The sequence below is a fragment of the Tympanuchus pallidicinctus genome, unplaced genomic scaffold (assembly GCF_026119805.1).
Source record: "Tympanuchus pallidicinctus isolate F22 unplaced genomic scaffold, pur_lepc_1.0 scaffold27, whole genome shotgun sequence".
In the NCBI taxonomy this organism is placed as follows: Eukaryota; Metazoa; Chordata; class Aves; order Galliformes; family Phasianidae; genus Tympanuchus; species Tympanuchus pallidicinctus.
This window is the reverse complement of record NW_026294744.1, coordinates 5,538,753-5,562,587: the sequence shown is the minus strand read 5'-3', so window position 1 is coordinate 5,562,587 and position 23,835 is coordinate 5,538,753. Positions and strand designations below refer to the sequence as shown.

Sequence of the window (23,835 nt, the reverse complement as noted above, 5' to 3'; positions counted from 1 at the left end):
TAAAAAAAAAAAAAGGCTTCTGCACATCATTACTATAAAATCATCATATTCTAATAAAATATTCCAATGCCTGCTTTTCTGAAACTACAGTCAAAACACTGAAGTTTTAGAACTTGAAAACAACGAAGTACAGTGCATAAGTGTGTTCTATGACAGTATCACATTACAAATCTCTTTGCCCTGTTTTATTTTAGTTACCGAGTTTTCTGTAGAGGCATCACATAGTAGAGGGTTCAGCATTCATTGTTTGTATGTTGAGCTTACAGGTAGCAGTATTTTAGTCCATGTCAGCCTCTTTCCCTGAAAAAACTTGCCCAGCAATGGAAAAAGAGCTGATGTCCCTGACAGTGCAGTGTAGTGTTCAGAGATGCCTTGTGTTACTTTAGACACTTCCAGCTCTCACTGGACCTGAAAAAGAACTAGAAAAGGACCAGAAGTTTTTGCTTGACGTTTCTTTTGGATTCATAGTGAGTGAAATTCAACCACAGCAAAAGCATTTAATTACCTGCAGAAATCTGGAAACAGAGATGAGCTCATCTGCATGTTTGCTCCAAATTTAATCTAGGATCTGCTCTCAAAGAAAAGATAACTGCCTTCAGAAGAAATTTCATTTACAAAAAGAAAAACGGCAAAATACTTGTTATTTTGGTTCTTGTTATTGACATCCTTGCTGCAGTCGTATGGGAATCCTCTAGTAGCATTCTTATGATCATCTCTTTCTTGCCCAGAAAAGATACAATCATGGATGCCGTGTATATCTAATTTCAACTCCTACCCTTTCTGACAAAGGAAAGAATTCAGAAAGCATGGCTGGATACAGCTTCAGTGAAATCAGAAATGCTATCACTGCTTACTCCTACTTGTACTCCCTATATCTGAATCTACACGGCAGGAGAGGAGGACATGACATGTGCCATGATGGAGGAAGCCTTGCATGATAATAATTACAAATTACTTGCAAAAGGAATGTCCACGTGGGGATTAACAGCAAATTCATACTTGATTGGAACAAACTATTAATCTTACTGCTTCAGAAAATGAACTGTAAAGGGAGCAGTCATTTCAAGTGAGTAACAAGGGACAAGAGGTGTATCATATGTGGTAATGTGTTATGACTGGCAACAGTGATCTTGCAAGTGATTTAAGAATATAAATGAGACAGTAGTCCAAAGAAGAAATGGACCTCAGAGTAGGGAATAAAATACATTTTATATTGCTTACCTACAAATACAGAAACAAATCTAACAAGAATTAGATTAGAAGGGCCATGGTTTCCTCTTCCTCCCTCTTTCCACCAGTAGATCTAGATTGATGTTGTTAGGCCTACAGCAGGAACGTACAACCTACAGCCTGGCCCAGACCATCCTGAGACTTCCTCCGACCCCACACCATCATGGTGGTGGTTCTGTCTTGCCACGCAGCCCAGTCCAGCCCCAGGCACACACCCATCACTCAGCAACAACCAAATATCAGTGGGCTATTAACACTATCTTGGATGAATCCAGGACATCCAGTGTTCAGTGCAGTGCCAACTCAAGTCATGGCAAATAAGTGCACGCCTTTTGATACACTGTTCTGTGGGCAGAGAAAAATACACAGCCGTGCTTTCCATTTTGATAAAGGAATTTGAGAACAGGTTCCAAGGTTCCAGAAAAAAATCATCAATTTTTTTTCACATATTTGAAACTTCATTTTCCTTCATCATAAATACAGTTTTCAAACTTAATGTATAGAGAATATAGAGAAACTGTGATATTCAACTCAAAATTTTGAACGTGCCTCTTTACCAGACTTTTGTAAGACCTCTCTTACCACATAATATCCCCTGCTTCACAATCGCACCTTATTGATGTCAACACTTTTGGCAGTATTTGGCATTTGTGAACAACTATTGTCATGGATGGAGCACAGGAAGAGCAACATTTAATTAAAAAGACTCTCTGATGGGTGCCTTGAGAGCTCACTAAGAATTACAACCACTGCCATTGAACTGATGCATTTGTTTCACAAAAATCAAAGGCAAATGTCAGACCAGTTCTTTGTTTTTGTTGCTCTTGTGTTTTTTTTTTTAACTGTTTTAATAGAAATATTAAAAAATAAAATGTGCTTTCTTATTTATGTACATTAATTATATTACATATTTCAAAAGGGGTGCTCCAAAATTAGTGCCTCCTATTTTATTATTTTGGCTCACAATGTCAGAGGCTGATGTTGGTGGTATGGCAGCAGAAGTTAAACCTTCCCACCAATATTCCATTATGTCTTATTGCTATGTGACAGATGGCAGCAGAGGGACAGTCTGACAAAAAAGTGTCTGACACGGAAGTGTTGATGAAGCAAAGGCATGTCACTGAATTCCTCCATGAGGAAAAACAGGCAGTTGTTGACATTCATGGACACTTGCTGAACATTTATGGAGATCACACAGTGGATGCGAGCATTGTGAGACGGTGGGTGGTGTGTTTCAGCAGTGGCAACAGTGGATCACCTTCACTGGTGCAGGTTTTGACAAGCACAGCACGCAGGCTTTTGTTCATTACTAGTTCATTACTAGTGAAAATGGTGGTGGCTATGCTGAAAAATAGTGTTTTGTAGCTGAGAATTTGCTCCATCAAGAAGAGTTGCTGTGCTCTTTGTATCTGCTGTAGTTTCCATGGAAATAAAGAGGGGGCATTACTTTTGGAGCAACTTCAGTCCAGGCAAGTAAAAAGGTTGGAAACCCATGGTCTACAGGATCCTATAACCATAGTTTATCTACATGAGAGGACTTCTCTCAAAGTGCTGAAGGAAATGTGCCCAAACTCCAAATGACAGAAGGGTTCTTTGTCCATCACAATTTGCTACACTGAAAGATAGCACTGAACAAATCGTGCAGAAAGGACTGAAAGGACAAGGCTATTTGAAAGTTACAATTTGTCCTCTAAATAAAAATCCTTCAATCACTCAGTGACCCAGTGCTATGAGAGCTCAGATTTGAGTACAAACACGTGGCTGATTTGAGTGCTGACTATTGCCATGCAATGATGCTTTGCTTAGCTTAAAGTGAGGTCCTGGAGAAAATATGACTCCTTCAGACGACGAGTGTAAGGCACTTCAGTCTTCCATGTTTGTCACTCTGGCCATGGTCTCCTCTGTGTTTCTACCAGGATTATCAGAATATACAAGAATATAGGACATGAAAGGAAGTGGTGTGTCTGGAAACAGCAATGAGAGAAAAAAATCATTTCTTGAAATGAGCAAATCTTGTAATTTGCTGATTTTGATGGTCGCGGCATCCAGTACAAGCACTGATACTTTGAACTCCATCTGGTTGCTTCTAGTCATCAAGAGCTATCTCCTACATGAGCACTTTTATACAGTTTAGAGCAGGAAACTAGCAGTAAGCTAACATATTTACCAAACAACAAAGAATTGTCAGTAAAAATGCTTTCAGCCACTACCTTTAAGGCTATGCACATTAATGCACTCAAAATCATTAAAAAAACAACATTTTTCATTAGAAAAAAAAACCAAAACACCTGCTGTTTTATTGAACAGTGAAGTTGCTTAAATGTTTAGATTTCTAAGCTTTTGCAGGAGAAAAACACATGTACAAGACATCAGTTTATTACACTAATTCTGAGTTTTATAATGTGTTTTATGAAGAGCTGTTATTAATTTTTCTCACCAGGAAATCTAAAGCAAACTATATTGTAAGTATAAACAGAAAAGCCAGCTGGGAAAATAACAATCAGATAGGGACAGTATTGCATGGTATATACAACAGTTTCGTAACCGTGGCTCACTGTTGACCTGTGGGGCAATGTTAAGCAATGTTAAAGGGTCTGCTTCTGTTCCATGCAACCATACAGCTTCAACAGGCATTACAATTGCAAGCACTGTTATGTGAGCTTCTGGCAGAAATTCTGAGAGATTGACAATGTTCTATAGCTCAGAGCTTTGGGAGCTGTTGCTCTTTGGCATATTCAGATACGATGAGTCATAGTTTACACACTACTGTGCCCAGTTCTGAGCTCCACCACATGAGAGAGGTAGGGGGTCACTGGAAAGAATACATCATAATGCAACCAAGTGATTAGGTGATTAGGCTGGAGAGCAACTTTGTGGAAAGGGCTCTAGGGGCTCTGTGCCTTAGCAGACAAAAGAGTCATTCATACTCTGGGGAGCATCAGGCACATCACTGCTAGTATTTATGCTGGTAGTGGGACAGTTTCTGCACAGCGCTTCTCCAGAAGAGAAAAAAAGGGGCAGGCACTGATCTCTGCTCTCTGGTGACAGCAGTGGTGCTCGAGGGAATGGCATGGAGCTGTGTCGAGAGGGTCAGGCTGGGTGTTAGGAAAAAGTTCTTCACCATGGGGTGGTTGAGCACCAGAGCAGGCTCCCCAGGGTAGCGGGCACGGTTACAAGTACCAGAGTTCAAGGAGCATTTGGACAATGCTCTCAGACACAAGATTTTATTTTGGAGTGGTTCTGTATGGAGACAGGCATTGGATTCAATTATCATTGCAGGTCATTTCCAACTCAGGATATTCTATGATTCTGAGGGACTGGAGCATACCTCCTGTGAGTAAAGGCTTAGACAGCCGAGCCTGTTTAGCCTAGAAAAAAAGGAGGCTCACCAGTATGTACAGATACTTGAAGGGAGGGTACAAAGAGGACAGAGCCAGCCTCTTTACAGTGGCGCACAGTAACAAGAGCTGAGGCAATCATAAAACAAATCATAGAAGGCTGGGTTGGAAGGGACCTTTGAGACCTAGAAAGAATTCCCCTGCCATGTGCATGGTTGCCACGCAGTAGATCAGGCTGCCCAGGGCCCCATCCAATCTGGCCTGGAAACCTGCAGGGATAGAGCTTCCCAGCTTCTTAGGCAGCCAGTGCCAGTCACTGAACACTGTCCAATAAAAATTTTCCTCCCAAAATCTAATCTAGATCCCCCCTCTTTCAGTTCAAAACCATTCCCCCTTGTCCTATTACTATTAGACCAGGTAAAAAGTCTTGCGCTTGGAGCCTCAGGCCCCCTCAGGCCTCAGGCCATCTGCTGCAGATGGTGCTTCAGACAGAGCAGAGAGGGACAATCACATCCCTCATTCTGCTGGCCACCACTCTTTTGGTGCAGCCCACGACACAGTTGACTTCCTAGGCTGCAGCTGCCTGCTGCCAGCTCATATCAGGTTTTCATCCACAAGAATCCCTATGTACTTCTCTGCAGGCTGCTCTCAATATGTTGCGAGATACTCATGCCTGGGATTGCCCTGATGCAGGTGCAGCACCTTGCACTTGTTGAACCTCATTGTATCTATGTGACTTCACTTCTCAAGCTTGTCCAGGTCCCTTTGGATGACATCCCTTCCTTCTGTTGTGTCAACTCCACCACTCAGCTTAGTGTCATCTGCAAACTTGCTGAGACTTCGCTCAATCCCACTGTCTTGGTCATTGATAAAAGATGTTGAGCACTGGTTTCAAGACAGAATTAAGGAAGGGACGACCTGTCACCACATCCTCTGGTTACAACCATCTAACCAATTCTTTATCCGCTGAGTAGTCCACCCTTCAAATCCAACTTAGAGATAAGGATGTGGTGTGGGACCATGTCACAGATTTTGCAGATGTCCAGGTAGGCAAGATTAATTGCTCTTCCTTTGCCCACTGATGATGTTACTCCATTGCTGAAGGCCTCCAGACCGGTCAGACACAGTCTGCCTTTGGTGAAGTCATGCTGACTGTCTCCTTGTCTTACCTAAGTCTTAACATAGCTCCCAAGAGGATCTGCTCCATGATCTTCCCAGGCACTGAGGTGAGACTCACCGATCTGTAGTTCCCAGGTCTTCCTTTCTACCCTTCTTAAAAATGGGAGTGATGCTTCCTTTTTTCCAGTTACCAGTCAGCCATGACTTTTTAAATATGATGGAGAGTGACTTGGCAACTACACCATTCAGCTCCTTTAGGACCCTGAGATATGTTATCAAGCCCCATAGCCTTGCACTTTGTCAGTTTTTTCAGGTGGTCTCAGACTTGCTCTTTGCTTACAGCAGGAGGAATTTTGCTCCCTAAACCTCTGCTTAGATGTTCAGGGATGAGAGACGTGGGAAGCCCAACTGCCCAGTGAAGACTGAAGAAAAGAACTCACTGAGTACCTCAGCCTTCTCCGTGTTCGTTGATACCACTTCTCCTTTCATCAGAGGGTATACACTCACCTTGGCCTTTCTCTCCTGACCAAGGCACCTACAGAATCTCTTTTTGTTATTTTTCAAATCCCTTGCCAGGTTCAGTTCCATCTGCACCTCGGCCTTCTGGTTACATCTCTACACTCCAGAGGCCATCCCTGTACTCTTTCCAGGCCACGCACCCTTGCTTACACCGCCTGTGCATTTACTTCTTAGCCAATAAAACAGCAGTCAGTCACCTTCTAAGATAACCTTTTTATTCGCCTTCCCATCGGACGACACGGGGCCTTTCTGTCACTCCACTCCGAGCGGATCCTGTGCTCCCAAACGAATCTCCTTGCGGGCTCTGGGTCCGGCACGTGCAGATGTTACATGCCGCCCAGCGGAGGCGGGAAGCAGAGTCACCAGTGGTGGCAACACCCCGCTCTACTTCCGCCTTCTGCAGTTGCCGGGACGCTGTTGCCATAGTAACGAATAGTTCTCGCTCCTGATTGGGCAGAGGGGCCCGCCGTTGACATGGCTGCAGTAAGGCGGGCCCCTTTTGGATGCGGGGCTCAGCTTGGGCTCACACTGCTTTTGTAAAGCGAGGAACGGAGATTCATAGTATCTTACAATCATAGAATGGCTTGAGTTGAAAAGGACAGCAGTGATCATGTAGTTTCAACCCCCCTGCTACATGCAAGGTCACCAACCACTAGACCACGCTGCCCAGAGCCACATCCAGCCTGGCCTTGAATGCCTCCAGGGATGGGGCATCCACAACCTTTCTGTTTTCTACAAGCAGGTTCAGTATGTCCTGACAGATAACCTGCAGGATGAACACTTCAAGAATTTGAGTAATAGAATCATGGAATGATTCTTGATTTGGAAGAGACTTTAAAAGATCATCTAGATACAATGGAGTGGCCAAAGGGGTCCTACCTCCTTGGCAGGGAGTAGTCAGCATCATCCTTCCTTTCTCTGATACGTTTTTCTGTATTCACTAAGCCCTGTTCTTTTGATGAGGCATAAATAAAATACCATGGGGCTTGAAATCCAGATGTTTTCCTTGGTTCTGTTGCTGTTCTGACCAGAGTGCTCATGCCTAGTGCTTTGTGCTCATGTGTCTACGGCAGCCTTCTTCCAGCTGTATGGAAGCAGAGGTAAAGCTTGTGAAGGCAGTGGTCACAGCACACAGTTACACTGGCTGCATTGCCACTGTGTGTGAGGATTACATTACTATATTATGTTCAGTGTTGGCACAGGCTGGATTATGGGACCAAAGCTAGTGACCATGGGTTTAACATCCGTGCGGTGGGTTCTTTGTAGCTCATAGAAGAAGATTTATGATGATTTGAGGAGACTACTACTGTGTGAGGTGCAGGACTGCAGGACATGCTCTGTCTCCTTGCAACTGCAGCCCACAGATCAGCCTACACTGAAACCACAGCCCGTATCAGTTTCAGTTAATATGTCAGACTGCATTACAGCAGCTGAGGAGGCAGCTCACACTTGCATCTGCTGTCTCCCCTCCACAGTGGCTATTTCTGACAGTGAGGCAGAGAGGACAGCTGCAAGTGATGGCTTTTAAAACTGTTCTAGCATGTATTCCCAGAGCTTGTCATCTGTGCACAGGGAGAACTCCAACAAAAGTTGTTTTATGGCATTATGATTTACTAACAGATGAAGTTGCAAAATCCAGAAAAATTATAGTAGTGATTTGTTGCAGGAACCTCAATTAGGTCCCTGCATTAACAGGAAGTACAAAGGCTTCTTCTTGTCTCTTGGTATTAACAGCTTCACTGTTTATAAAATTAGCTCATGGTAAGGAATCCTACCGGGCTAACAGAGAATGACTCTCACATAAAGTCATAAAGAACAGAAATTTACCCTGCATTTTTGTAAACTTTCCTTGCATTCGTGCATTCTTGCAAGTCCACGCAGCTCAGATGTTTCCAAGATGCTGGGTGTTATATGCAGCTGTGTATGAGTTAAGCATGAGGTCTGAAAAGAGGTTTTGTTTGGTTTACTTGCAGAATCTGTTGTACTCTGCCATATTTGTGAGAGGTTATCTATATAGAGAGAACCCAAGATGGACTGGAATTGCTGCTGATTTCTTTGCTGCTCCCTGAAGACAGAACAGCAATTTCATTAAAGTGTGACTCAGCACTTGAGGTCTAAACCTCATTATGCTGAGATCTGTTTAAGTTTTATTTTTAAAAGAAGGTGTCTGTTTTGCAGACCCCCTTTCCATTTCATAATAAAGTAGATGGCTGGTTACAATTATTTCTGTCTTCTCTTTGTGAAATACAGCTTTACAAGCAGCAGAAAATACACATCTGCATACGTTTTGTGATTCAGACACTAGAGGACAGCAGTCTGCAGATCCTGTGGCTAAAGGAAATCAGTGAGAAATCCTGAGAAGGATGCAGTGAGATTACACACAGTTGTTTCTGTACTATGTCCTTTCTGTGGGTCACCGAGTCTGTGGTAGTTTTGTTAATATTATTTGATTCAGCTGTTGAATCTATTTTGCCTTTGTATTTTGATGGGAGAGGCAAATGATGCGACTCCCTTTAAACCTTTGCTTTTAACTACTAAGTGGCATTACTTAGAATCCAAGCAAGTCTGAATGGCTTATGATAATGGTGATTTGGGCCTATGAATCTTTATTATTGTCAGAACTGTTTATGCAATGTTGTATATACGAATTTATATAAAAACACTGAGAATCTTTAATGATCACTCATATACTTTGTCTTTACTACCCAACTTCACTGCAAAGAATACTTAAATCTCTTATATTCCAAACTGCACAAACATTTTTTATCTAGATCAGTTCCCATTTTGGTTCTTCATGCCAGCACTTAGGCAAGCCACTTAATGCTGCCAATATTTTAGGCACCCCTGGCTGAAGCTTCAAGTGTAGATAGCCAGTGCTGACAAAGAACAGGTTAGAGGTTTTGGCCCCATTTCTTTGCTTCCATTTCTTTAAGAAGTAGCAGCTAGAGAATTTTGGCTAGCACTTTTGAGTACTGCTTAATGTGCACCTGCTAAGTGAAGGACTGAGCCTGGGAGGTGTTGTATTGGGAGTGTCCATGAAGGCACATGACAAATGAAGGCCAATTTGTACCAATTAATAGTAAGAGTACTCAGTGCTTTACAGGTCAACTGCTGGCCATTTGAAGTACCACTGCAATGAAACCATCCAAACCTTCCCCCTGTATCTTGCTGATTTGTACCACTAAATGTGTTACCAGCTACATAACAATGATAAATCGCACTAACAGTGACTTCTAATTTTGTAGCAGCTAGCAGAAGAGAATTAGCAAATTTGAATGTTGAGGGGGGAAAAATAACGGTTAATTTTATGGTGCTTTTCATTTACACTCAGTTTATATCAGTAAGGCATTCTCTACAGATACATCTTGGGGCACTTGATTGAGGGACTTGTATAGGGAGTCATGCTGACATTGGTTGAACCCTGAAGGTTCACATTGTCAAAACATGGAGTTCACCACCTATTGCTTTTAATAGATTGAAATGCTTGGAAAGACCTGATATCCAAAGGTAAAATTTCAGCATGGCTTCTATGGGAATGGGCTTTGGGTGGGCTTCTGGTTTGAATGAATTTCACCAAATGGCTCAGGGCAGTGAGGTCAAGGGATTGGAGAGATGAACTCTGGCGGAGGACAGCCTTTCTGGAAAGCAGATTCTTAGCACACAGTAACTTTGTTGTCTAATATATGGAGTTCCAGAATAGTTGTAGATACACAGTGGATTATCATAGAAGCTCTTGCTGTCAGTAGTATGTTGTTTTTTTGGAGTGAACTAGCCGTTCCTCCTCTAGCTTGTTAGCTGGTGACTGCATATACTAAATTTGGCATTAGAAGACATAGACATAAGTGTTAAGATGTGTGTTTAGAAGCCACCAGCTTTTGATTGAGGGCTGAGGGTGGTTGTCTTCTGCAGCAAAGGAGATGGGCTGTGCTTGAGAATGGGGATATGATCTACTAGTGTCTTCAGAAACACAAGAAGCCTTTTAAGTGACTGGTAAGGATAAATTACTTGTATGTCCTTACGTTAAAGCAACTTCAGTGGATTTTTTGTGCTAATGAAATCTTTCTTCTGCCTCAAACTCACATTAAGTGTGGGGAAATTTTGTCCACTCAGTAGCAAGACACAGGAGACAACTATTCCTTCTGCTCCTGCCTTCTTCAAGACTTACCAGTTTGTGGGTTTTGGCCTTCTGAATGACAGATTAGGACTCCAGAATAGGGCTGCCTGGGAGATAGAAGTAAGATAAGACAGAAGTGTAAAATCCTGAGTGGATGGCACAGTGACTGTATCAGCCACCACAATTCAAGAACAAAGGAACATCAAATTATACTGCGTGATGGCAGCCCCTAAGCAAACAAAGGAAGTCCTTTTTCTGCACTATGTGTGGAGTCTATTACCACAGAATGCTGTCAATTCCAGCACAGAGGAAGAAAAACTCCACAAAGAGCTACTAAACACAAAGATGCTCAGAGAATGCTATGCTCTCTACTACATTCTTGCATAGGTATTTGTTACTAGCAGTGTCAGAAACAGCTCACAGGGTCAGGCAGTGGTCTGATTTGATATTGTGTTTCTGCAGTTGTTCTGTCTTAAGTCTGGAGGTGTTGGTAGTGAAGAGGATCCATCTCCCAAGATGAATAGGAGGGCTACAAAATGAGCAAACCACAACGCATGGAACACATCTTTTATTCAATAAGCGAGCAAGCACAGAAGTATAACGTGTAGTGCTTAATATTCATACAGTACTAAAAATATAAAAATAGAAATAAAATTTCACAGAAAGCATTTTCACTCACAAATATACAAGGAAAAGTGCTGTCAAGCCACATCATGCTACACCACTTGCCAGCTGAACTGACAGTTTGTTTCCCAACAGAACTGAAACACTAAAAATCTGCTAGTCCTTCCTCACAGCTTTTGGTGAGATTGAATATTTGACTAGCAAAAATGGGCCTCCTGCAGCTGAGAACCTGAAAGGCATTGATGTCATTACCTAACAGAATAAAATCATTCTGGAGAGCTTTACAGCGATAGTAGCCTACTTCAGGCTGTTTGCATACCTGTCATAGAAAATAAAAAAGATAAAGTAATAAACTTGAATTCTGATTATAATCCAGACAAGTCATAGCTTACAATTACTGAAACTATCATGCATACACTACTCCCACCTGGTGATGTATTTTTAAACTCTCTTTCTTCAGTGCTGCTGTTTCCTCTCCCTGCTAAGTGTGTCACACACAACCAGCCTTAAGTTAGGTGTGATGGAGTCCAGTAGCGCAAATAGTATTGTGTGCTTTTAACTTTTGGTGGAACTTGAGGATATCCAGCACCTTATCTTCTCTTCCTTATCTAACAAGTGAAATTCAGATCTACACAGGAAACCAACATTAGTCAGCCTGATTCCTGGAGAAAAACTTCTGCATCAGATGTTATGCTTTTTAGCCCAGTTTTGATGGACCGAGTGAGAGCTGGGGACATAAAAAGCTTCTGTTCTCTGACCTTCTGCATGGAGCTGAACTTCACAGAATCACAGCATTGTAGGGGTTGGAAGGGACCTCTAAAGATCATCGAGACCAACCCCCCTGCCAAACCAGGTTCCCTAAACCAGGTCACACAGGTTCATCCATCAGGAAGACATCCATCTGAAACGTGGGTGGGTTTTGTGATTAGGGTGACAATCACAGCTGTATTTCATAACAAGGCCTGTCTTGCAGAGTATGCCAGTACACAGAACCTACTCAGAAATTACACAGATATGGGTGCGCAGAACTTAGTGTGAACCCCACTTTAATCAGCTACTATTTTGGAATGGGATTTATTTATACTTGATTTACCAGCTATAAAAATAAATATGATGAGATTAACCCCTGAGATCATTCTAGCATACAGTTTTGGCCTGTTACTTGATTCCCTCTGAAATAATTTATTTGGTTTATGGACAGCTATTTAGGTTCTAGTGAAAAGCTTTTATAAAATATTAAATAATCAATGTGGGGCTGAAAAGGTGTACATTCTAGTTGCATATATGATACATACCTTATACTGATATAATACATTCCATAGCAGCTGAATATTCTAGTATTGTCTAGGAAGTTCTTGTGTGTGGATGAAGAATTAAAATACCAGAAAATAAACAGCTGTTTAGGATCAAAGATAACTGTATCTGTTATGGTTTACTTAGATTGATTTTCTTTCTTTAAATCTTGATACACATAATAGCTACAGTAGTTTGTCCAGCAGGTAATAAATGAATGCATAAAGCACTTCTAGCTATATCTGGATATCATATGCATGCATTTTTTATAAATAAAAATCAAATGTGAGGTCACATTTTCCCATCTTCTGTTTATATACTAAATCAAATTTCTCATTCATTGAAACAGTGAAGATGTCTTTCCACAGCCCAACTCGACCTGAAACATAGAGAGGGAACACAAGTCAGAGAGCAGACAGGATACCGAATTTCTACAGTCTTGTTATGCAGGGCACAAAGTATTATTTGTGAGAAGCTGATCAGTGTTAGCTCTCGCTGAAACCTCAGTAAGACCTGAGGCTACTTTGTATCTTCCCCATTTGCCCAATGCTACAACTCTTGCAAAACCCTGAAGTGAGTACCCTACTGTGGTCTGGATTTGGAGAGTATTATCCGAGAAAAAAATCAGATTACAAGATTTTGCTCTAGCCTTAATGAGCATTAAATACAGATTTTGTTTTGGATGTTAATTCAGAAGTTGATTTCTGGTGTCAGTGCAAACTAAGGATGTTTAATAATCCCATCACCTAACAATGCATTTCAAAATGACTGTGCCTTTACCACACATGAGTTGGGAAACTATCCAAAAGGTGCATGGAATACAGAGCATTAAATAGATTATTGAATATCGATGAAATTTTAGCATAGCAAAATTCTATTATTTTACACTTAAAGATTAATTCTACAGATGACTTTTCAAAACTGAGGGCGACAGTTTGTTAAATACTTAAATAATATCCATTGAAAAGAATGTGTACTATACACCCACTTTGTGCCATTTAATTTTGTACATAAGGAGCAGAAAGCTTTCAGTGGATGTGCTATGGACACAATATTTTTTCAGTGTATGGAGTATTGCCTACTGAGGCCAGCTAGTAACATAACTTGCTGACACTGCTGAAATCAGCAGCCAAAAGCTAGAGCTCCCTTAGGCGCTGATTCTTTGCAACAGATTTTGTTTATGTCATAGTCAGTCAGGATTATTTGTTGGTGTTTCATTGATATTGGGTATAAATAAAGACAAAATCCAGGCTTGTTCAGCTGGAATAAATGAAAGGAAAACTGAGACTGTGGTACCACTGAGTTTAATCATAACAGCAAGAGCAAAACTACATGCAGGGAACTTAATTATGCATTTGATGCATACAAAGAATACCCATTTAATTTAATTACCATTGCTTTTATGCAGCAACTAAAATTGAGCCGTAAGACAAAACTGTTTGAAACCTCAATAAATTACACATTTGCATGATGATGCAGTATGTGTGGCAAGGACCATTGCATGAAAAGTACTGCCCCAAAACGCCTACAGGTCTGACAGTGTTGCAGTTTGCTTTCAGGATCCAAAGGTCAAAAGAACATGAAAGTTACAGAAAATACATCACACATATTTCTTTTGCAAAATGTCTCCTTTATCAAAGAGACAGTTAAAACATTTCCTGCAACCATAAATATCTGATAATAAAAATTAGTTGTATTCTCGCAACTATAATTGCATAAAAGCCCATATTTCCATTTCAACAATGTTAATAACACATTTTCTTCCTCTGCTTGGGAAAGATAAACTTTTAATTTCTGGATCTCCCTAACAACACATACAAACAAATCATAGGTATTATAAAGGGCATATGCAGTAGATTATTTGTAACATGTTTTTTGTTACCATATGAATGGATAGGTTGTCAAAAAAAGTCACCCACCTGGTTTATGATTTGAATCATGCAACTGTGTAAACTATGACTCAAATATAAGTAATATATCTAATCATTTTTCTGCTTTCACAGAAGCTCAGGGTTATCTTCAGAGTAAAGATCAATGTGCTAAAAGAAAAAAAAATGAAGAACTAAAATAAAGCAAAATAAAGTAAATGTAACTAATGACAAATTAAAAATATTTGAAACAAATTACAATAAGCTGTCATGTTACTGCCAGAATTCTTTGTCACACAAATGAACAGAAGAACAAAGCTCCGTTAATGAAGCTACATTCTGAAGTAACAAAATGTTGTAAAAGCCAAAGACAGTGAACAAAAGAAATTCAAAATAAGAATATTTTTAATAAAAAGCACATAGAGAACAAATGACAAAATATCAAATTTGCTGCAGTAGCTGCCTTTCTTGCATATTAAAAAACAGAGGGATCTTTTTGAAAGATTTGTAGAAGATAAGAAAAAGAGGCTCAGAACTTCGGGGGTTTGCAGGCTCTACTACAAAACAGCGAACACTAACACTGCATTTGGAAGTGTGCATGCAGCAAAAGCAGGCACTGCCCCATTTGTGTGGGTGAACTGGGCAGTGGGGACAAAAGCTGACCTTTCTGCCTGCTGAAGGCCTCAGCAGCAGCTCTATTCTCTTTTCTCTGTTTTTTCTGATATTACAGCCTCACCTTCCTTTCACAACTGCCTTTCTGTCTTTCACTAGACAAGGAGGAGGGATTTTAGCTGTGCACAGCAAGTCGCTGATGCTGCTCCACAGATCTCTAAGATAGCAGAGGCTAGGTACAAACCTAGGTTTCCGTGTAACTTGACACAATTGAACAGAGGAGGATATGGCTCTGTTGATTGCAAAATCTTGCCTGAAACTCCAAGGTGCTCAGGATGCCTTACCAGACTCATTTTTTGATCTTGTTTTCACAGCCAAGAAGTAGGCTGGTAACCTGCTGTAAAATTCTACTGTAAATGAGATGGTTTGTGGTTTTCACACAAAATGCACGCTGTGTTACATGTTGAATTTTCAGTTTGAAGAAGTGGGGTGAGAGTAGGATGAGAGTTAAGATATTTAACAGCAGAAAAACACACTACACTGTGGATACCCGGCTGAAAACTAGAGGTCTTTCAGTAAAACTCCAGTCTTTTATCCTTACCAGAATTTTAATTCAAGCTAGCAATCTTGAGATATTTATTTCAAGAACTCATCATTTACCAGAACATAACTGCACTGGAGCAAAAGAGGTGCCATATCACAGTTACAGAACTGCTCATAGAAGTTCATCTTCCAGATCCTTCTGTAACAACTAGAGTGTACAGCTTCTAAGTAATAATAACAACCTTTCAGTGCCAGGTTCACAAATTCACAGATAAAAGCAAGGATGTTTGAGCAACACCTTTTTCAAAGTACGACATTCTGAAAAGTACGTGGCAACATGCACAGAATACCAATTAGTGAGGGTCAGTTACTCTGACCGTAGTCTGGGCAGGGGAATGAAAACTGGCATGAAGCTCTGCCAAAAAAAGACAAAGGCAGTATAGAATATCAGTAAACCTGCTTTCATGGGAAACAGATCCTCTCACACAAACCTGACCGAATGTTCATATGATTACAGTCTGACTGATTAAAGGTGATTGCAAAGATACAATGGACTTTTTTAAGGCATGTGATTTTAGTGTTCTTTTTTAGTATATTATGTATTATTTAGTATATTATAAAATGTTCTTTGAGTTTAGACAGAAAGGTTTGAGGAAGCTGCAAAGGTGGCTTCTGTGAGAAGAGCGCAGGAGCTGCTCCACACACTAGACAGAATCAGTTCCAGATGGCTCCAAAGCAGACTCACTACTGGCTGACAGTGCCTCTATGATAATGAATTTAAGGAGCAAACAGCTGTAAGAGAGGAGGTAAAAAAAATATGAGAGAAACAACACAAAGTGAGGAAAAAAGGAGTGGGAGGAAGTGTTGTTCCAAATGCCAGAGTGGATATTTTCCTGCAAGTACGTGGACAAGACTGTGGTGGTGCAGGTTGTCCCCCTGCAGCCTAGAGGACCACGATGAAGCAGATTTCCATGCTGAAGCTTGTTATGGGTCACCCACTGTAGCAGTTTTTTCCTGAAGTACTGTACCCTATGATGAGGCCCATGGTGGAATGATTCTTTGAGAATTGCAGCCTGTTGGAAACTCCTGTAGTATAACAATTCGTGAAAGGCTGTGCCCTGTGGGAGGGATTCTCACACTGGAGCAGGGGAAAAGTCTGAAGAGAAAACAGCAGCAGAAAGTAACTGTTGTTAACGGGTTCCCCATTCCTCCTGTGCCACCCAGCGTTGGAAAGATGTGGGAGAATGAGGACTGAAGTCAAGACTTGAGGGAAAAGGGCATGAGAAAAAGGTGTTTTTTGTTTTGTTTCACACTATCATACTCAATTTTTAATTGGAAATCAATTGATCTTCCCCAAGTTTGCCCATGATGCAATCTCCCTTTCTTTATCTTGACCAATTAGCTTTTTCATTCTTTTTGCTCCACCAATATTGCTGAAGGGAACTGAGAAAGCAGCTTGGTGGATATCTGTCAGCCAGCCCCACACCAATAAATAAAATGTATGATAAATGTATGATAAACTACTTAAAATAAGTAGTCAAGAAGGACTGATGATATTTGATGTTTTTATCAGACATTTGAAAATACGTGTAAAAATTACAGTTAAGAAAACTTGCAGATAACAACAAGATTGGCTGAGAGAAGTCATGTGGAAAGGGCTCCTACACAGAAACCTAAGAACAAAGTATTCAGGTCACACTGCCTGCGTAAGGGACAATAACCTTTAAACCACAACCACTGAAAAGACTCTGCAGCCATGATAAGCATGAGCTTTATGCATGATGCTGTAACAAAAAGTGGTAACATGGCTACAGACAGATAAACAAGGGGAACCAAAAGTTCCAGTTAAAGTTGAATTGTTTGAGTGGCTAAAGTGATCTCTTTAGTTTGAATTCACTTTGGAAAAGGCACTTGTGAAGCTGACACAGGAACTCTCCATCGCTTTCTTAAGTCCTCATTTTCAAAAAGAGTTAAGTGCTATGTTAAGTAAGTTGAAGGGCTTCTTGAGTTTATTCTTCTATGCTTATCAGAAAGAAGAATTAGAAAAGAATTGATTTTTTGACACTAATGAAGGACTAGACTAGATCAAAGAGCACTTTGGATTCCTGCAGAAAGGCCTCAAAAGAACAAACATCTATAAGCTACACACATTTTAGACAGCCAAGGCAGACAATGAAAAAAGCACATGAGAAGAACGATATGTTCTTGCCATTTGATGACTTCAAATTAGAATTACCTGCTATTCCAGAGAATCTCATACAAGGAAACACAAAGGTTTTTAAGCCAGGACAAACTACGAGTAATTGTACGTGCTTTGATGTTCCAAATGTCAGATTGAGCTAAGTGGTCTTCTCAACATCAATAGCATATTCAGTTGAATTAAGCCAAAGACATCTTGTCTGCTTAAACAGAGCAGTTTGGATGGTGTTGCATATAAGCTGCTGAGCTTGAATGTTTCTGTTCTTTTTAGTCATTTCTATCGTTGTTACAAAACAACTCCCAAAATTACACCAAAAATCAGTTTTCCTCTCATCATTTATGTGTCAACATTTTGCCAACACCTTAACATATCTTGAAGGTTTCTAAGCTGTCAGTTGCTTTTTTCAACTTCCACTCTTAAGATTTTTACTGTGGGTTTTAAACATACCCCTGCCAACAGGAAGTGCTTCTGCATTACAGCACTGATCAATGAGTTGATGGCAGTGTTCCACCATGGATTCCAGCTGTGCTTTGTCATAAGAAACTCCTAAGAATCTCACCAATTGCTCAACCATTGTTGCCAAGTCCTGTAAGAGAGCATTTAAAGATGAATTTATTTTGCAGTATTTCAAGTGAATTTATAAAATGGTTTTCAATATTTCAAAACAATTTCATCATGATGAATGGGAAAAATACCAATGAAGAAGTTCCAGAAGCATCACTGTCTTAAAATGCTGCCACCTTCTGATTTGCTGAGAATAAGCCCTCACATTCCAAGTAATTAGAGGAGGACAAGCAGGAAGGTACACAGATGCTGTGATGCTACCAGCTTTCAGCAGCATCCCTCAATGCACAGATGAGAATGAAAACGTTATTCAAAATCGTGGGTTTTAAATCCCTGCTACTAAATTAGCATCATTATTCTGCTTCACCACATCTTCTGTCAGAAAGTACAAGAAAAATATAAGCTGAAATTGTATATTTATTCAGCTTTATTGAGTTCTACCTTGCTCTTGCCTTTCTGGAGGTTTAGACATAGGAGCTGGGTTCATCCAATGTCTGCATTAATTTTCCAGTCAAAAATCATAGAAATCATAGAATGCTTGAGGTTGGAAGGGAACTCAAGGATCATCAAGTTCCAACTCCCCTGCCACAGGCAGATCAAGTACTAGATCAGATTGCCCAAGTCCTTTTAAACACTTCTGGGCAGCCTGTGCCACCACCTCACCACTCCCTCAGTAAAAAACTTCCCCCTGACATAAAATCTAAACCTCTCCTCCTTTAGTTTAAAACCATCCCCCTTTGTCCTATTGCTATGTACCCTTGTAAAAAGTTGATTTTCCTCATGTTTATAAACTCCCTTTAAATATTAAAAGGCTGCAATGAAGTTTCCCTGCAGCCTTCTCTTTTCCAAGATGAATAAGCCCAGCTCCTTCAGCCAGTCTTCATAGGAAAGGTTCTCCAGCTCCATAATCATCTTTGTGGCCTTCATCTGTACGCTCTCCAAAAGCTCCACACCATTCCCATGTTAGGGGCCCCAGTCTTGGACACAGTACACCAGCTGGAACCTCATGAGGGCAGAGTAGAGGGGGTCAATCACCTCCCTCACTCACCTTATTGGCCACTCCTCTTCTGACAGAATCCAGGACACCACAGGCCTTCTGGGCTACAAGAGCATGCTACTGGCTCATGTTAGTTTTTCATCAACCAGGATCCCCAAGTACTTCTCAGCAGGGCTGTCTCAAGGTGTTCTTCTTCCAGGTTGTATACATATCTGGGATTACCTTGACCCAAGTGCAAAACCTTGCACTTTGCTTTGCTGAACCTCATTAGGTACACCTTTTGAGTTTATCAAGCTCCCTCTGCATGGCATCCCTCCCTTCAGCTGTACCAACCACACCACTCAGCTTGGTGTCATCAGAAAACTTGCCAAGGGTGCACTCAATCACATCATCTATGTGATTGATAAAGATGTTAAAGAGTACCAGTCCCAAGATGAACCCTTGGGAACAGTGCTCACTTTGAAAATGTTTATTAATCCTCAAAAATATATTACTGCTATATAGGAAATGGGAAATAATGTTCAATGTAGTACTTTCATTACATTTCTGATTAAAAATAAAGTGGATTTATCAGCCAGCATGCTGTAACAACCCTAGAAGTTCACCTCATGCTACATCATCACCTCAAATTGTTTTTAAGACAGATTCACAGCAGACAGTAAGGACAACCAAATAATCAGAATAATTGTGAGATATGTGAGACAAACCCCTAATGAGAGAGACTTCAGTTCTCACTGATACAGAACACACAATAAGACACTCATTTTAAATGAAAGTCAAGGGATGTGTAGCAAGAGCACCTGCTCTGTGTGAACTGTTGACCACCTATGCAAGAAGGTAGATTCCTGAATAAATTACTAGGTTTACAACAGTGCTTATGGAAGCTATGAATGCTACTGCTTTAAAAATGGTATCAGAGATTAGAAAGCTCAAACACGGGCACAAGAAACAATTTTTAAACTTCATATGTTTTACATGTTATGACATTTAAAGTGCTTAAAATACCTCTTTGTTACATCTAACCTACCTTGTGCATATCTTCATACTTGAGGAAAAGTACATTGGCATCCATATGATGTTCCCAAAACTCTTGGACATGTTCAAACCACGAACCATATCCTACTATAGATACAGAAGATAGTACGATTGGCATGAGGAAATATTAATACTGTTGTTATTAATTCCCCTTCAAAAATGTAAAAATGAAAACTAAATTAATTTGGGTGATTAACAGCCTTAAGAGAGTTGTCTGGTTTTGCTCCATTGCCATGCACAGTGACTTACTTAATTGGAAAAGAACATTTCTACCAGTGTGGAATATTCAAAAGAGCTAACCTAACCTAAAGAAAAAATACTCAACTGAAAGTGCAACCATATTTCACTATGGGCCTCTCGGGAGCTCAGTATTAGTAATGCCTGACTACTGCACCAAAGTTGAGCCAATATAAAAATTACAGAGATATATTTGCAAAAAGTAAATTTTCAGTGGCTCTGACCTGTGCAAATTCCTGCAGTTGGCATTATCAGACTGCACCTTCCATTACTCAAAGCACAGACAACATATATGTAATGGAAATCTATATATAGTGGAAAATTCCATAAAGCATCTGCTGTGACTGACAAAGAACTGCTAACAGCCATTATCCTTTCTTTATTACACAAGTATTGAAGAAACACGCATATTAATATGCTTCACTGTCATTCTCAGAATACTAAAGGTGTACCAATAGAATATCCTATTTATCTTTTGCTTCCTCTAAAATCTAGGACTTATTCTCTTCTGTTGTTACTTTCTTAGCATTTCCATGCAACCTAGGTAGGTATTCCAGAACACGGTCTCAGATATATTGTAGCTAAGTTGGTACACCAGGAGGGCCCATGTTCCCAGCACTGCTGAGGCAGTGGTTAATAGAAGCTCCAATCCCCTCAATTTTTTTCCTGCTTTATTTTCCACTTCTCCGACAAAATCCACATTTGACTGATTTTTGTCTATCTTTGTGTGTAGCAGAGGTACAGACACTGGCATTTATTATCTAAAGAGTATGTTTTGCTGCCAACAGTATCAGAAAGGAAAGCAAAGGAGAAATGCATTACAGAATCACAGAATTGCGTAGGTTAGAAGGAACCTCAGAAGATCATCAAGTCCAACCCTCCTGCTGAAGCAGGTACCCTACAATAGGCTGTATAGGTAGATGTCCAGATGGGTCTTGAATTCATCTCCATAGCAGGCTCCACAACCTCTCTGGATAACCCATTCCAGTGCTCCGTCACTAAAGAAGATCTTCCAAATATTTGTATGGAACTTTCAACATTCAAGTTCTAGGCCCTACTCCTTGTCCTATTGCTACAGACCACCAAGAAGAGTCTGGCCTCATCCATTTGCCCCCCACCTCCCTTTAGCTATTCATAAAAATTTATCAGATCCGCCTCTCAGTCTTCTTTTCTCCAGGCTGAACAGACCCAGGTTACTCAGCCTTGCCTCATATGGGAGATGCTCCAAGAGTTTTATCATCTTTGCGGCTCTCCACTGAGCTCCTCCTATGAGATCCCTCTCTGTTTTGAACTGGGGAGCCCTGAACTGGCACTCTAAATGTGGCCACACCAGAACAGAGTAGAGGAAGTGGATCACCTGACCTGTTGGCCATGCTCTTTCTAATGTATCCCAGGATACCTTCTTGGCCACAATGGCACAATGGCACTTCCTCCAAGTATCTCAGATAATCAAGGTAGATGCTAAGCAAATACAGTGAGCAGTTCTTCACATTTTCTCAGTATTGATATTTTTATCTTTACAACAAAACAACTTCAGAAAAGTATTAAACATCATTTCTATTCTTTATAATTTTAAAGAAATTCATGCATGGAGCTTATACATCAGTCAAGCAAAAAACCCTTCTGCTAGCTGCTCCTAACTGCACAGGGCAAGAATCCGTTAACATTATGATAATAGAGTTTACCTGCATTTTATGTAAGAAATTCCCTTAAGCTCCAGAGGGTAGTGACAAAGAATTAGCATATTTAAGATCAATCCCCCATTAGCATAAGAGCTAGCATGCACTAAATCCGTTTCCAGATGGACAGATATAAGATAAGGGGTTAAAAAAATGGGATTGTGTCATTTGGATTTAATGCCTCTCCTTCTTGCGCTACTTTGAATGCTTACTTTTTTTGCTTCTATATTGCTTTCATGAGATGGAATCACTTAAATAAGTGCCATATTGACTGTATTACAAAACACTCACTTTGCATAATTACGGACACAGAACACGCTGCAATGTTTTACTGACTCCAGAAGGTAATGACAAATCACATAGCTGCTATAAGATAAAGATCTAAATAACTCCTGGGATATTTACATGAAAGAGAATGAAGAACCTTCCTCCCATCTTAGAAGAACCTATCTTTAATATGTCTCCAATGTAGAAGCTCCTGCTCATGGGTTGCAGACAAGACTCCCATTCTAGGGGAATGCAGAAAAAAAAGTTGAAGGTGGGTTGGGAATGGAAGGATATTTAACCTCCTGCACAAAAGAAAGTGGCAAGCCCAAAAAAGCCTGTTAACTAACCTCCATTGGCAGGCTTTTACCTTTTTCCTTTCCTTTAGTATTATGCAGCTTCTTTAGCATCAAGTCCCCCAAATTCCAGATGGAAATACATTTTCTGGATCCAGAGGAGATGCTTGTCTCAGAGCAGACCAAAGTGTATTGTGACTTCTTAACATCACATTAGGGTGCATAAAGAAGATTTTATAGAGAAAGAGAATGCAGTAAAAAAAACCTGCATTGTTCTGTTTTTTGATCTTGCTAGCTACAAAGCACGGCAATCCATTGGCAAAAAGCTCAGTGACAGCTACTTACATGAGAACAAGCCTTCACTCCCTGTAATGTTACTAAGTTCGTGCAATGGAGCTACTTAAGGTAGTGCAGCCTGAAGGAAACACAGTGGGTTGGTATGTAGTGAAACAGCCTTCACTCACAGGAGTTACTGAGCAAGCAGCTGATGAGCTGTTGTAACACAAGTTACATTACAGTAGTAAATTTTCAGCCTACAATTACCTTCTTACAGGTAACTTACTACTGTATTCCTGCTGATGCATGAGCTCAGTCTCATGCAAACTAGAATTTACCTGAGTGAAGTCGAACACAATTGATCCCACAGGGTCAAATATTGTAAGACAGTTATTTACAAGACATGGCCAGTTTGCACAGACAAATCTAAGCTCATGCAGCACTGTATCTCTAGTACCCTCCTTGCAGTATAAACAAAATAAATGCATCTTTATCTACTTTATTTTTGTACTTGCAGAGATGAAAATAAATGTGTAACAACATGTGCACAGACAGTCGCTCCTTACACTTGTCATTCATAAACCTTCTGCAGAACTCCTGAAATGTTCCTCTGTAGCTCATGGTCCTTAGGGAGCGGTGAAACTGGTAATAAGACACCACCAGGTCTTTGGGGTTGCGAGCCATGTATATTACCTACGACAAAGGAGGGAAATCATCTTAATGAAAGTTTGTTCTTTCCGTTTCCCTAAGCACATAAATAATTGTTGCTGGTTCAGTTAGACAAGCATGAATTAATTCTTACCTTTGAATTGCCATTATGGAGGTCTGAAGGCAAAAAACGATATGGTAGGTGGCTTTTTATGAGGCGAGGAGATGTCAGTTCCTAAAATAAAGCAAAGAAACTATGTATTAGTTTTTGGCACATCCTGAGTTCTCCTGAACTGATGTCCTTTACTTTACTGAGCCACATGCAGAAATTCACTTCTTAAATTAATAGGGGTCTGGACTAGAAATTAGGTCAGAGAAT

General features: G+C 40.4%; 1 protein-coding gene across 2 annotated transcripts in view; it reads right to left on the bottom strand.

Moving 5' to 3' along the window:
- Window positions 1–10,873: 10,873 nt before the first annotated feature.
- SULT4A1 (sulfotransferase family 4A member 1) overlaps window positions 10,874–23,835 on the bottom strand; it is a 30,635-nt gene continuing 17,673 nt past the window's right edge. The window contains exons 3-8 of one of the 2 annotated variants that reach the window (XR_008208575.1): window positions 23,611–23,691; window positions 23,375–23,501; window positions 20,049–20,143; window positions 17,908–18,046; window positions 14,157–14,276; window positions 12,500–12,616 (exon numbers count right to left, since the gene is read on the bottom strand). Coding sequence is in view for 1 of the 2 variants with exons in the window: in XM_052690733.1 (XP_052546693.1) it covers window positions 12,504–12,616; window positions 17,908–18,046; window positions 20,049–20,143; window positions 23,375–23,501; window positions 23,611–23,691 (555 nt within the window). In the remaining variant the exon portion in view is untranslated. Of the gene's footprint in view, window positions 12,617–14,156; window positions 14,277–17,907; window positions 18,047–20,048; window positions 20,144–23,374; window positions 23,502–23,610; window positions 23,692–23,835 lie in introns of both variants that reach the window. The other variant, XM_052690733.1, reaches the window with a different exon arrangement.